The 13,236-nt window shown below is 37.3% G+C and overlaps 2 protein-coding genes across 2 annotated transcripts; both read left to right on the plus strand.

The window, feature by feature from the left end:
- The first annotated feature begins 3,941 nt into the window (after window positions 1-3,941).
- LOC149394686 (Pentatricopeptide repeat (PPR) superfamily protein) lies at window positions 3,942-6,800 on the plus strand. Its single transcript, XM_089613980.1, has 2 exons — window positions 3,942-6,505; window positions 6,709-6,800. The coding sequence occupies exon 1, from the start codon at window positions 3,982-3,984 to the stop codon at window positions 6,457-6,459; it is 2,478 nt and encodes an 825-aa protein (XP_089470106.1). The 5' UTR covers window positions 3,942-3,981; the 3' UTR covers window positions 6,460-6,505; window positions 6,709-6,800.
- ZKT (protein containing PDZ domain, a K-box domain, and a TPR region) lies at window positions 6,786-10,600 on the plus strand. Its single transcript, XM_089615289.1, has 10 exons — window positions 6,786-6,800; window positions 6,957-6,988; window positions 7,102-7,158; window positions 7,750-8,091; window positions 8,678-8,784; window positions 9,498-9,592; window positions 9,668-9,744; window positions 9,846-9,966; window positions 10,041-10,100; window positions 10,203-10,600. Exons 1-10 carry the CDS (start codon window positions 6,786-6,788, stop codon window positions 10,338-10,340), a joined length of 1,044 nt encoding a protein of 347 aa, XP_089471415.1. The 3' UTR covers window positions 10,341-10,600.
- The last annotated feature ends 2,636 nt before the right edge of the window (window positions 10,601-13,236 follow it).

The raw sequence follows: 13,236 nt of genomic DNA on the forward strand, positions 1-13,236 counted from the left end.
CAAGCTTGATACATCGTTACTTGTAAAATTATATAGTTACATTTGTCTGATACATTCGGTTACTAGATTTGCTACTACAATTATTTCACTCGATACCTCTATTACGATATATATGCTACGGTTAAAACTTAATATTTTTAATAAGTGGCAGTCCATTTCCCAACCTATCACGTGACACTACTTGTCGTAATTTCAGAGACACGACTCGTCGTATTTCGTCAAATGACCCATAAGCCCAATCAAAACAACAAACCTACACGTGTTTTCTCTCTCTCTCTCTCTCTCTCTCTCTCTCTCTCTCCCTCCAATGAAACCGACGATATGATTCTCAACCGTGGACGTCCCAAACTCTAGAAGACTTTCATCGTCCCTCTCTAAAGTCGCCGGCTCTTCCAAGATCACTCGCGGAGCAAGCTTCAACCAATTTTGTCTCCCTCATATCCGTATCGGAATCCTCTCATATCCGGATCAGAATCCTCCGTCAGATCCGCATGGAATCCTCCCTCAGAGTCATGCAAGAATCGAAGATCAATCTTTCTTTTTGTTGGATCCTTGAAAACCTCTCTAAGATATGGACCGATCTGGTCTCGAGCATCAATCACGTAATCTTCCATTCTAGTTGAAATCTGTAGCAAGCAAGTCAAATCTTGGACAGATCCATACCCATAAATTAACATGAACCAAATGTACACACGAGTTAAGGTTACGATACCAAAATAAGCTATACAAATCAAGAACTAACACTAGAAAAATCAACAGTGGTCCTAGAACTCTAAGAGAATGATCTTGATCCTATATAACAATATTTTCGATATAATAATGGACGAAACCAATGACTATGAACATGATTTTCAGAAAAAAAGAGACACTCAATGTTCCATTCAAGAAAAACTTATTACCGCCATTTCTTTCAAGTCCTGGACTTCCTCCACAAGCTTAAACGGAGTAGACTCAAGCGACAGCGGTTTCAACGACTCAATATTCGCGACATTTTTATCCACGAAATCCGAAACGCAAACACTTTACAATACACACAAATCAAAGAAATCACAGTAAACAAGCTCAATACTAGCGACGTTTTAATCCACGAAATCCGAAACAAAAACACTTTCCTATACACAGAAATCAAAGAAAGCACAATAAACGAATAAGAAACTCATTCAAATGATGAAATCAAGAAAAGAAAAGAAAAAAAAGGCAAAGTTCTTTTTCTAAAACTGACAAGAGGATCAATGAACTCGTTCTGCGGCCGAGTAATCGTCGGAATACTCGAGGCCTCCATCGTCTTGCAGATCACCAAGATTTCAAATATCGATACCTATACCCTTACCGAGGTTTTGATTTTACGAATATATAGAGTATCGATGGATATATCGACGAATATTTTATAACAATTTTAATACCGACTACCGATTATATCGATAATATATCGACAACCGACATATATATCGAAAAAAATCCTATAACAAATAGGTATATTTTAAACAACCAGAAACATATACATGTCATCAAATCCAAATTATGAAACTACAAAATCAAATACTACAAAGTTCATGAAAAAAATATACTTAAATTAGACACTATAAAACATAAAATAGTTCTTAAATGCTACAAACTAAAGAAGACAACAAGCTTTCAAACTCCGAATCAGTTGTATGTTGAGTGTCGAGACGGTTGAAACGTATGGTTATATAATTTACGATATATTTTAAAATTATTTCAAATTAAATAACTTATATGTATATATACATATAGAAGAATTAATATATATATTCAATTGAAATAAATGGACACGTGTATAAATCGGTATTGATATATAATATATATATATATATATATATATGTATTATAGTATGTACATGAGGGAATATTGATGATAGATACTAAATAGAATAAATAAGTAAAAATAAATAAAGAAAAGATATATAAAAAACCGTACAGCAAATAAATAAATAAAAAATTTACTGACAATAAAATAAATTAAAAAAACACAAAAAACTTATGTGCATCAAGAAAAGTGAAGAACAATATACGAAACAGAAAGTCCCACATCAGTTGTACGTAACAAAATATTGAGTTCAAATAGCTATAAATTTAGAAAAACAACGTTCTCATCTCTCATGGCATTAAGACTTGAAAATTCGTCAACGCTCATGGCAAAAGACACGAGTAAAACTCCATGTTTGTGTCATAAGCCGAGTCACGCACTAGACTCGAGTAATCCTCGAAGGATTTGAGAGGGTAACATCTCTCGACACGGTCTTTCATATTGATTCCGAAGTGAACGATGTCCTTCAAACCAGTTCCAACCTTTAGATCTAAGCTTTCTATTTCTTTTTTGAGATCTTGTTCACTTACGTGCTTGAACATAACCTGAACATAACTATATTAAAAACAAGCTTGACTAAATAAAAGAGCTTAATAAACACTCACGAGTGTTTTAACTTTTAACTCCTCTACATCCAGCATAGTTCTCCTTCTTGGTTAGCGACCCTCACCGAGCGAATAGGCTCCCTATGATAATTACAACATTAAATTCAACGGAAAAAAAAAACATACGAGGTTATCGTGATATTCTAATATAGTGTTTATTGAATTACCTTATCTCTCTCGGACTAGGGCTTCTTGAGGGACTCTGTAAGTGTCGAAAATAAATTATCTCTCACTCGAAAAAAAACCACTGGAATTTTGTAGCCGAGAATTCTTAAAAAAAAAGACATAATGAAATCATCCGTTGGTTAGTCATTCGTACCCTTTGGACACGTCCTTCATTGAGAAGTTGAAGAGTTGACTGGAACGCGACAGAGTTCTCCTTGGAGGTGGTAATGATGCCCAGGACTGCATTCCACGTATTGATGCTTTAATAAACACTCACGAGTGTTTTAACTCATCTACATCTTGTTAGTCAATAAATACTTAAAAATTACCATTTCCACGTTAAGATGATACGAGTCTTCAGCTTTGCCGACTGCATCTTCTGGCCTTACCTCCGAATCTTCAAGTTCACCCCTCAAACATGTTGCAGGGTGGGCTTAAAGATTCAGATGTGGACCCAGAAGATGCAGATGACAAAGCTGAAGACTCGTATCATCCTAAGGTGGAAATGGTAATTTTAAAAAAATTACTTATTGACTAACAAATTCTTCTATGTAAAGGATCCCGAGGAAGTGTGGGATGAGTATGTTGCAAAATGTAAGGCTCTTGACGCCGAGATGGTGGCTAAAGACGCGAAGAGCGATCGAGCCAGTGAAGCATGTGGCGTTGCTGATCTGTGTCCAAGGAGACGACACTTGGCTGTTGAAGAATGCCTACAATGAAGACTATGGCATCAACGATGTTATAAAGGCGAAAGTTGTCCTCACCGAGATTTATCTCTTGAGATGGAATAGAGTGCGCTTAGCATTTCCGTCTAAGAAGAGAGTCTAGGTTTTATGACATTTTACTGTTTTTGCTACTTATGGGCCATCTCAGAAACAATCTAAACAATACATTCTGACCTCTGAGATCAGTTGCCACCTTATATCGGTCTTCGAAACGGGCACAAGATGGTAGGTGTGTGCAAAAAAATATTAAAATTGTAAAGCAGACCAGAATCAAATCACCAATTTTTAAACTATTAGTTCGATTTGAAATCGTATTTTTTTTTTATTATTATTATCGAATTTGGACCGGTCCAATTTTTTTAGACTAATCTAAAATGTTCCTATTTGTTTTCAAAAATTGAAATTTTCATTTAGACCCAAATCAGATTACCGGAGTGGTCCTAAATTTTCAATGTTTTCTTTATTAAAAATAATTCAAAAGTATTTAAACATACTAATTCAGCTTGAATATCTTAATTGACATACTATTTAATTTTTGTATTTGTTTTTGCTAAATATTTTTTTATTAATTTGTTTTTAACTTAAAACGGTTTAAATCGGTCTAACTAGATTATTTAATTAAAATGTCTAGTCCATTGAGTGTGAGCGAGTCAAAACGATGACCTTGTCTTCTTTTCCGGCGAGAACTCTTCAGACTCGCCTGAAAAGTGGTCTCACTCCCACTCTAGCCTCCGTCAACGAATTCCTTGCCTTCCTCTCTCAATCCCACAGATTCAAACTCGTCTCTCACTTCTTCTTCTCTCAGCTCTCCCCAAACAAAATCGCCGGAAACCCCCAAACCCACTCCACAGTCGCCGCCGCTCTGCTCAATCTCCGCCGCCTCGACGAAGCCGAGCGCTTCATCGCCGCTCACTCCGTCGCCGGAGCTCCCCGCCTCTGGGACGCCCTGCTCCGCCGCCGCTGCACGGACGAAGATTCCGATCCGGAAAAAGCCCTAATTCTTCTCCGGCGATGCCTCGGGAACGACCTAGGTATGTCCAGATTCCCTTCCTCCTCTATAGCGTTGAGTTCGTTGATTCGTAGGCTTGCCTCCATTGGAGAGATCGGAAAGGCTGTGGAGGTCATGGATCTGATTTCCGAGTCCGAATACCCGTTCGGAAAATTCATGCTCGGCTCGGCCGCGGCGGAGCTCTGCCGGAACGGCGAGGCCGGCCTCGCCGTGAGGCTCGCCGCCGCCGCGAGGTCTGATCTCGGGCTCGGGACTGGCCGCGAGGCCCGAGCGTTGACTTGCCGGATGGTCAAAGAAGGAATCGAGCCGAGCTTGATCGCATCGGAATCGAGAATCGAGTTCGGTTACGCGGCTCTGATCGGCCGGTTTTGCGGGGCCCGCGATTTCGGCCGGGTCTTTGATCTCCTCGAAGACATGGAAAAGAAAAAGGTTAGTCTCGACATTGTCGCGTACAATACGCTGATCGACGGGCTGTTCATCGGAGATTTCAAAGGGAATTTGGATACGATCACGCTCGACAACGTGTTGATCAAAGCTCTGTTCATGGTCGGCGAGATCGACGAGGCTCGCGAGATATACGAGGGAATGGGCTCGAGTGCGAACGCGGCGACGTTTCTGACGATGGTTCGCGAGTATTTCCGATCGGGGAGACTCGAAGAAGCGATAGAGTTGCTCGGTAAACTTGGCTCGACTTTTCGCCGACGAATCTGCGGCGATCTGATCGAAATAGAAGGACCCGAAAGCATCGCGAGATTGCTCGAGAGCTGCGATTTCCTGTGCGAGGCCGCCGTGGTTTCTCTGTGCGAGAAGGGTTTTCCCGGGCCCGCGTTTCGAGTCCTCGCGACGATGAGGGAAAAAGGGTTAAGTTTGACCGGCGAGTCGTATTATCGAGCTATACAAGCCCTGATTCTCGGGGGATTCGACGAGGCGGGTTTGACTCTCTTAAGTCTTTTCCTGAAACGTTACGGGCTCGGCGAATTGAGGGTTCGCAAAGCTCTAGTGATTTCTCTGTGTCTGAGCCACGACTCGGATTACGCTCTCTCGGTCGCGAAGAGGTTGAAGCGTAGTTACGGAACTACCGAAATGCCTCGGAGCCTCTACAAGGAACTCGTGAAACGCAGCCGGGTTTTGGATCTCTACGAACTGCTTCGAAAGGCCGAAGATAGCGTTGGACCGAGAATGGACGCGGTTGACTATTCGCGCGCGGTCAACTCGCTCTGCAAGAGAGGATATATCGCCGAGGCCTTAGAGCTCACGGAGAAGAGGAACGAAATCTCGCTCGACATAGCGACGTACAACTCGGTCGTGAAAGGGCTTTGCTCGCAAGGCCGGACCGTCGAGGCATTTCGGGTTTTCGACTCGCTCGAGAGGCTCGGCTTGGCTCCGAACGATGCCACGTACTCGGCTCTGCTCGACGCTCTGTGCAGAGAGGCTCACATTCACGACGCCCGAGAGCTCTTCGAGAGGATGATCCGAGCCGGGCTCGAGCCGAGAACACGAAATTACAACTCGCTCATCGACGCTCACTGCAGAGTCGGTCGGGTCGGCGAGGCTCGGAAGCTGATAGACGATCTCGATGCGAAAGGTCTCGAGCCCGACGGGTTCACCGTGAGCTCGATGATAAACGGGTTTTGCTACAACGGAGACATGGAAGGAGCTCTCGGGTGCTTTTCGGAGTTCAAGGCGAGGAAAAAAACCGTCGTCCCCGATTTCTTGGGCTTCAAGTATCTGATACGGGGTCTGAGCTCGAAAGGAAGGATCGAAGAGTCGAGGAGCGTTATCAGAGAGATGCTTCGATGCCCTTCGATCGTCGAGCTCATAAACGTCGTCGACACGGGCGGAGAATCCGAGGAGACTTTGGAGGAATTACTCGCGTCGTTGTGCGATCGGGGACGAGTGAGAGAGGCGGTCTCGGTGATCGACGAAGTCGCGTCGATGTTCTTCCCGCGATGGAAGTCGGGTCTCGGCGTGAGAGAATTGGTTCTCGAGCCGAGGAACGGTTCGGTTAAAGTCTCGAAACGCGGCGGTTTCGAGAGTTATTATCTTAGAATCGCTTCGCTTTGCTCACGAGGCGAGCTTCAAAGGGCTAGCCAGCTGGCTAAGGACCTACTTCCCGACTTGGACTAAAGACTTTTGTAAAGGGTCTCGGGTTCGATTCTATGTTCGCCTTCAGGTATTACGAGAGATATATATATTCATTAGTTACTCAAAACTTTGAAGAAGAGTCGTAGCTCGTGAAAGAACTTTCCCATGTTAGGTTATCATTTTTTTTTTTTTTGTATAGAAAAGTCATGTCATTTAATGTGAAATCAAGGACCTTACACATTAGATAAAGAACTATTCCGAAAATCGTATATAATCTGAGCTTCTTTGCAGTTGATCAACTTCCGAGGAAAAGCTTGAGATTTCGGGTCAGCTCCGATGTTGAATGTGTTACGAGAAGAGAACATAACATGTTTGACAATAAGGTACATTTCCGATTTAGTATTTCATTGGATAAAATTAGTTGTCCTCAATAATCATCTGTATAATTATTTTTTTCTCTAAAATATATATTTTTTTTTTTTTTCTCTTTGAAGAATCTCGTGGCCACAAACTTGACATTTCGGGGGACTTGATTTTAGAAGAGACCTTATTTGGCAGAGCAATTACTGTTGTATGAGCAATTTTCTTGCATATGCATTTTGATTGTTTATTTATATATTTATTTGAAAATATTTTGTTTTTTCATATGCTTGGCTGACTCACATTTCATTATTTTGGATGCAGTGCTCCTGATACCCTCAGTCATGCTCACCAAAATCGACAGATCAAAAATTGTGGAAGGTTATAATCATTATTATTTTTATTTTGTTTTGGTATCGGAAAATAGATATGAAATGTACAAGCAGAGTTATCTTAGAATATAAAGATTTTATTTTCAAATATCTTGAAGGAAAGAAGTATCACTATAATCTTCTCTTAAAATTGACTCACCCGTGAATTTACGGAATAAAATTTCAGAAAATCAATAAATGCCTTGTGAAATAGTGTTTTTTTTTTTTTTTTTTTTTTTAAGTTTATAAAAGAATGTTCTGTGTTCAAAATAGAATATTTAGTTCCCAGCCAAAAATAAATTATTTATAGTTGAATAAATAAATGAAAATTTGAGCCCCTCACAGAAAATATAAAAAATCTGAAAGCCTGAAACCCAAATGGACACGTGGCGCAATACTATAGAGCAAAAAGTAGGACGTGAATGTAATCCAAGCCTCATGTTATAGAGTTGGGATTTTGGAGTCCACAAAACAAAAAGGACTAAACCAAATCTCTCACTCTTTCTTTTTTTTTTCTTTATTTCTTTCATAGTTTTCTCTAATAGTAACCAATCATGTCTCTATCTCCGACCTTCTCATCTTCTCCGGTGACATTATCAAGACACGTCAGCACAAACACCACTTTTCTCTTCTTCTTCCAAACCACCACCACCAAGTCTTCTTTGACCTTGAAACCACTCATCACTACCAACAATGCCTCTTCTTCGTTCCACGTCACCGCCGTTTTCAGATCGGGAATCGTCAGAGCTTCTTCGCCGGAAGGAGGAGATTCGGCGGCGCCGTCGACGGAGTTTGAGGAGTACGAGGTGGAGATAGTTCAGCCGTACGGAATCAAATTCGCAAAGGGACGGGACGGTGGGACCTACATCGACGCCATCGCTCCCGGCGGCTCCGCCGACAAAACCGGCTTGTTCTCCGTCGGTGACCGAGTCCTCGCAACCAGGTTTTTTTTTTTTTTTTTTTATTTGAATTATAATTGACCTTTTGGAAGTGAGAAAAGTTATAAATAGAAGAGGCCAAGAATTGACAAATTACATGGGGTTATTAAGTTCTATTTTTATTTACTCTTTAGTTTATACTAGTGATTGAAAATAATAGATATATATATATATATATATATATATATATATATATATAAGGTTTATCTTAGGCGAGGGGTTATTAATTATAGATGACCAAGTATGATATGATTTGCTTTAGTTTCTTAGGTGATAGAGTTTCATTTACTGGTGGTTTTTATGAAAAATGACTGAAATGTTACAAAATCAATATAGTTTGAGGATCATTTTGCTCGAAATTTTAATTTACGATTAATGGACAAAATAGAAAATAAAATGTTAGAAGTTGTGAAAATTACCAAAAAAAAAAAAGATATAGATCAAATTATCTCTAGGCGAAAAATATAGAAGCCATTCTGGTAAGAATAAGTAAGTACACGTATGTTTACGGTAAAGCAATGATAATATGGATTTTGATTTGAGAGGTTAAAAATGAAAAAAGAGAAAGAATGAACAAAAGAATTGATGCAGTGCAGTATTTGGGGAGGAGATATGGCCGGCGGCGGAGTATGGAAGGACTATGTACACCATCCGCCAGAGGATCGGCCCTCTTCTCATGAAAATGCAAAAGCGGAACGGTCAGTCAATTACTCTATACTTTCTATCTGTAATCTGAACAAACTGGCCGTTTAAAGTATTTTTTTTTTATTATTATGTTAAAACTATAAATAATAAAAATGGATCAATTATTATTGTTATTGTTATCAATTCATGTTTAGCGTATTTTAATTAAAAATTATTAAATTAAACGTTAGATACGAAGGTATCAACAAATTTTAGTGGCAAGGGTTATAACTAACATAATTGGTGTACAGACAATGGCTATAATTAGTACAATCGATAAACATAATGGATAATGGTGAGCTGGTATAAAATAAATAACAAAAAATTAGCCAAACAAGCCACCGAAAGTCTAAAAATTGCTAAATAACAAACGTTTTGTAAATTTTTTGTAAATAGACACCGCAACTTATTTACGACACTCAAAAAGACAAAAATACCCAAAATATTCCCTCCTATTTTGGGTTTTTCTGTCTTTTTGAGTGCTGTAAATAAGTTGAAGTAGTTATTTACATAAAATTTACAAAAGGTTGGCTATTATATAAAATGTTAAAAGTCAAATGGCTATATAACTAAAAGACCCATAGAATAAAAGGTATAAGTGGCACGATTTCGATAAACTACCGCTGATTTGGAGTTAAAAAAATATATTAAATATGGTTTTTTTTTTCTTTTCCATTTGATCTAATTATTTGAAATCAAAAGTAAAGAAGATGTGTTTGGTTTGCAGGGAAAATGGACGACGGAGGAGAACTAACAGAGAAGGAGATCATCAGAGCCGAAAGAAATTCAGGCGTGATTAGCAACCGAGTCAGAGAAATCCAAGTCAGTACACACAATCACACACCTATGACTTCTTAATTACTATTGTCTGATTTTTTTTTTAATTTTTTTTTTTAGATGCAAAATTACGTAAGAAAAAAGGAACAGCAAGAGCGAAGACAGACGGATCTTCGCCAAGGCCTTCAACTCTACAAGTATGTCTGCCAACGCAATAATTCAATGCTTCTCTTTCTTTATTTTGAGATTATAGTCTTCGTATTAGAGATTGTTGTGTTGATTGATTTGTTGATGAAAGGAACGGAAAATACGAGGAAGCTCTTGAGAAATTTGAGTCAGTTTTGGGGTTGAAACCGGAACCGCCCGAAGCTGCAGTGGCGAGCTACAATGTCGCTTGTTGCTATTCTAAGCTCAATCAGGTACTTCAATTATATATATTTTTTTTATTAATTTGTTTTACAATTATGAACTCACTAGCTTTGATCTTTCAAAGTTGCAAGCCGGGATCTCTGCTCTCGAGGATGCCTTGGACAATGGATTCGAAGATTTCAAGGTGATAAAAAAAAAAAAACAAATAATAAGTTAAAAGTCTTATTTAAATCGTCATGAAAGTGAGTGAAATGTGTTGTTTTTTTTAAATGATTTTTGTCGACAGAGAATCCGATCGGATCCGGACTTGGCCAATCTGAGAACGGCCGAGGAATTTGATCCGCTGCTCAGAAAATTCGACGAATCGTTTATCAATGAGAATGCCATCAATGCAATCAAGTCTTTGTTTGGATTCAAGAAGTAGAAAAAGAGACCTCTTTTTCACAATTTAGTGTACATGAGCTTTGAGTTCTGAGTTTTTGTGCATAGAGCTATGAGAGCTCATTATATGACATTTTCAAAAGCTAGCTGACTAAAGGGCTGGGTTTTGTTTTTGTTAATTTTTTTTTCTTTTTTTCTTTTCTGGCGATTTGTTGATCATTGATAAACCTTTCACTTTCTGGAAGAGAGCCGTCTAAATCATGTAATTTTCAAAGCATTAATCATATATAGCTCAATATAATATCCCCCAAATTTAACTAGTCTTTTGTATTTACTTTCTACCAAATGAGTAGTTATTGAACTCCACACTGGCGGTAAATGGTAAAGGACTCAAAAGTGACATTACAAATGTTGATGATGTGTCATGAGTCATTTATATTCCATCCACAGGCTAAGTGATTAGCACAAAATATCAACTTGTTCTTTGTTACAACTTCCTAGCTCATATAATTCAGCTGAGAACTATCATATGTCACTCACCACATTTTAGGTCTTTTTGCATTTGCATCATACTTCATGAGGTACAAAAGACGCTACGACGAAGTACTAGGTTTTGTTTTTTTGCGTTCATTATCTTCAAGCTTCAAACAGACGTTTTGGAAAAAAATTCGAGGTCGAAAGATGTTATGTCTGAAATCACATATGAGATGTGTATTCTTTATAATATTATTTGCACTTGAAAAATACGACAACCCTATATATATTCGGACTCTATCAAGACGCAGTGAAAAATGTTTGAGAGGGAGGGAGAGAGAGAGAGAGAGATTCGAACGGGAAGTGATAATTTTTAGAAGCCCAACTTGGTCAATACATGGAAGTAAACGACGTAGCCATATAAATAGTCGTTTTTCGAACAATATAAATTTTTGTTTAGACGACTACGGAAAAGTAATTAATGCACTAGAGTATGACTCAACTGTTGGTCCGACCACAATACTTGCCCAATGCTTACGTGGCATGTTGCTCAATTGTGCCTAGAAGAGTGTCAAGTGACACTATTTTTTTCCAACATAATATCCATATATAGATGGAATTTCTTAAATAAGACTCGAAACTCATTTTTAATTATCCAATATTTATTTACTTGATATTTCAAGTTCCCAAAGGTTTACTACTTGCGAATAAGTTATACGCCAATAGATTAAAAAAAAAGTTCTAATTTCAAAGTAATCAAAGATCTAATGTTGATTTGGTGTAATTAAATGGAGCATCAAGTTGTACGGAATATAAGCTTGCGATCTCGCTCTATTTGTGTCTCGAAATTTGGAAGAGCTTAAGCAATAGAAGTAATAAATGGTCAGTTTGTCGAAGTACGTACTCGAGTGTTTCCTAGTTCATTATATTTAATTACATTAAACAAAAGCTATTTTAGTAATTAGTTATTACATACAGATCATTAATGCAACCACGGATCGCTGAGAAATTGCCTGACTCATGTGCATGCACGAGTACAGTGGCGCGGACTATGGAGTGTTTTATATATATATATATATGTATATGTATATATATATATATGTATATATATATATATGTATATATATATGTATATATATATGTATATATATATATGTATATGTTTGTGTGATCTGTAATCTTATGTATACATATTTATAATTGTGGAATTTGTAAGCTACCCTAATTTTTTTGGGAAACTTAACGGATCTCGAAAGTTGTATAGATGTGTGTATGCATACATGTATAATGTGTGAATGTTAGTTCTGTAAATTGTAAAACCTACTTATTTTGGTGTGTTTTTTTTTTTTTTTTAAACAGAACTTTATTTTGGTGTTTAATATATTAGGGTATATATATGTGCATTTATGATCACTGAATTTTTCGTTTTGGGGAACATGACTTATATATATAAATATTTGCATTTATAGCCGTTGAATTATGAAAAAATTTCACTATTGATATCTTGTTTAACAAAATCTCAAGTATGATAAAGATGTCAGTTTGAGAGATTTTATACTTAAAAATTCGTCACTCTTTCACTATGTTTATGCACTTAATTTATCTCCATATTTTTTTGGCCAACTAATTAGAGTCCACGTACTAATTTATAAACAAAAAATTAGTCAAATAAGCCACCGAAACCAAAAATCTAAAAATTGCTAAATAACCAGTATTTTGTAAATTTTTTACAAATAACCATCTTAACTTATTTACGGTACTCAAAAAGACAAAAATACTAAAAAACATTCCCGCCTATTTTAGGGTTTTTTTTTGTCTTTATAGTGCCGTAAATAAGTTGAGATAGTTATTTACAAAAAATTTATAAAAAGTTGACTATTATACAAAACGCTATAAATCAAATGACTATATAACTAAAAGACCATTTATAAAACTACATCGATTCATTATTTTGAGTCGCCCACTTGAAATTCTGTTCCAAAATTTGACGGAAGTTCAGCAAAAGAGTCACAAGTATCAAGCTTTAAAATGTAAGGACTAATAGTGCAATTAAAAAATTATTGGGCATAACAGCATGTAAATATACACATATGCAAAATCAGACAAAATTAAAATTTGAAACTTAAAAAGAGATGCACACAGGAATCAATCTAGTCAAAATCTGATCTAACGCGTTAAAATTGCCTATTTTATATAGTGTTTGGTCGACCAACATTTTGAATTTGTTGATTGATTAATATAATTATTACTAATGGCATTTTTGTTGTATATTTAAACCACATGAAGATCTGTTCTAGCTTCCCTTTGTCTGTGTTAATTTAAACATTAGTCTGCCACACATTTTCTTCTTTATTTATTTATAATTGTTAATTTATCTCCTACATAGAGAGATGAAAGGAATCTGTCTCCCTGTGCTCTCAACATCTCAACAAAGTTTAATTAAATATTTACATACATTTGTACGC

The sequence above is a fragment of the Urtica dioica genome, chromosome 5 (assembly GCF_054948205.1).
Source record: "Urtica dioica subsp. dioica isolate 48M chromosome 5, U.dioica_male_clone48M_v1_H2, whole genome shotgun sequence".
NCBI lineage: Eukaryota > Viridiplantae > Streptophyta > Magnoliopsida > Rosales > Urticaceae > Urtica > Urtica dioica.

Bases quoted from the DNA above. Each gene is read 5' to 3' on its own strand.
- LOC149394686 (XM_089613980.1), top strand. From the start codon at position 3,982: ATGACCTTGTCTTCTTTTCCGGCGAGAACTCTTCAGACTCGCCTGAAA.
- ZKT (XM_089615289.1), top strand. The intron at 7,159-7,749 runs GTTATAATCATT...GACATTATCAAG, and splicing joins CAGATCAAAAATTGTGGAAG to ACACGTCAGCACAAACACCA. The intron at 10,101-10,202 runs GTGATAAAAAAA...TTTTGTCGACAG, and splicing joins ATGGATTCGAAGATTTCAAG to AGAATCCGATCGGATCCGGA.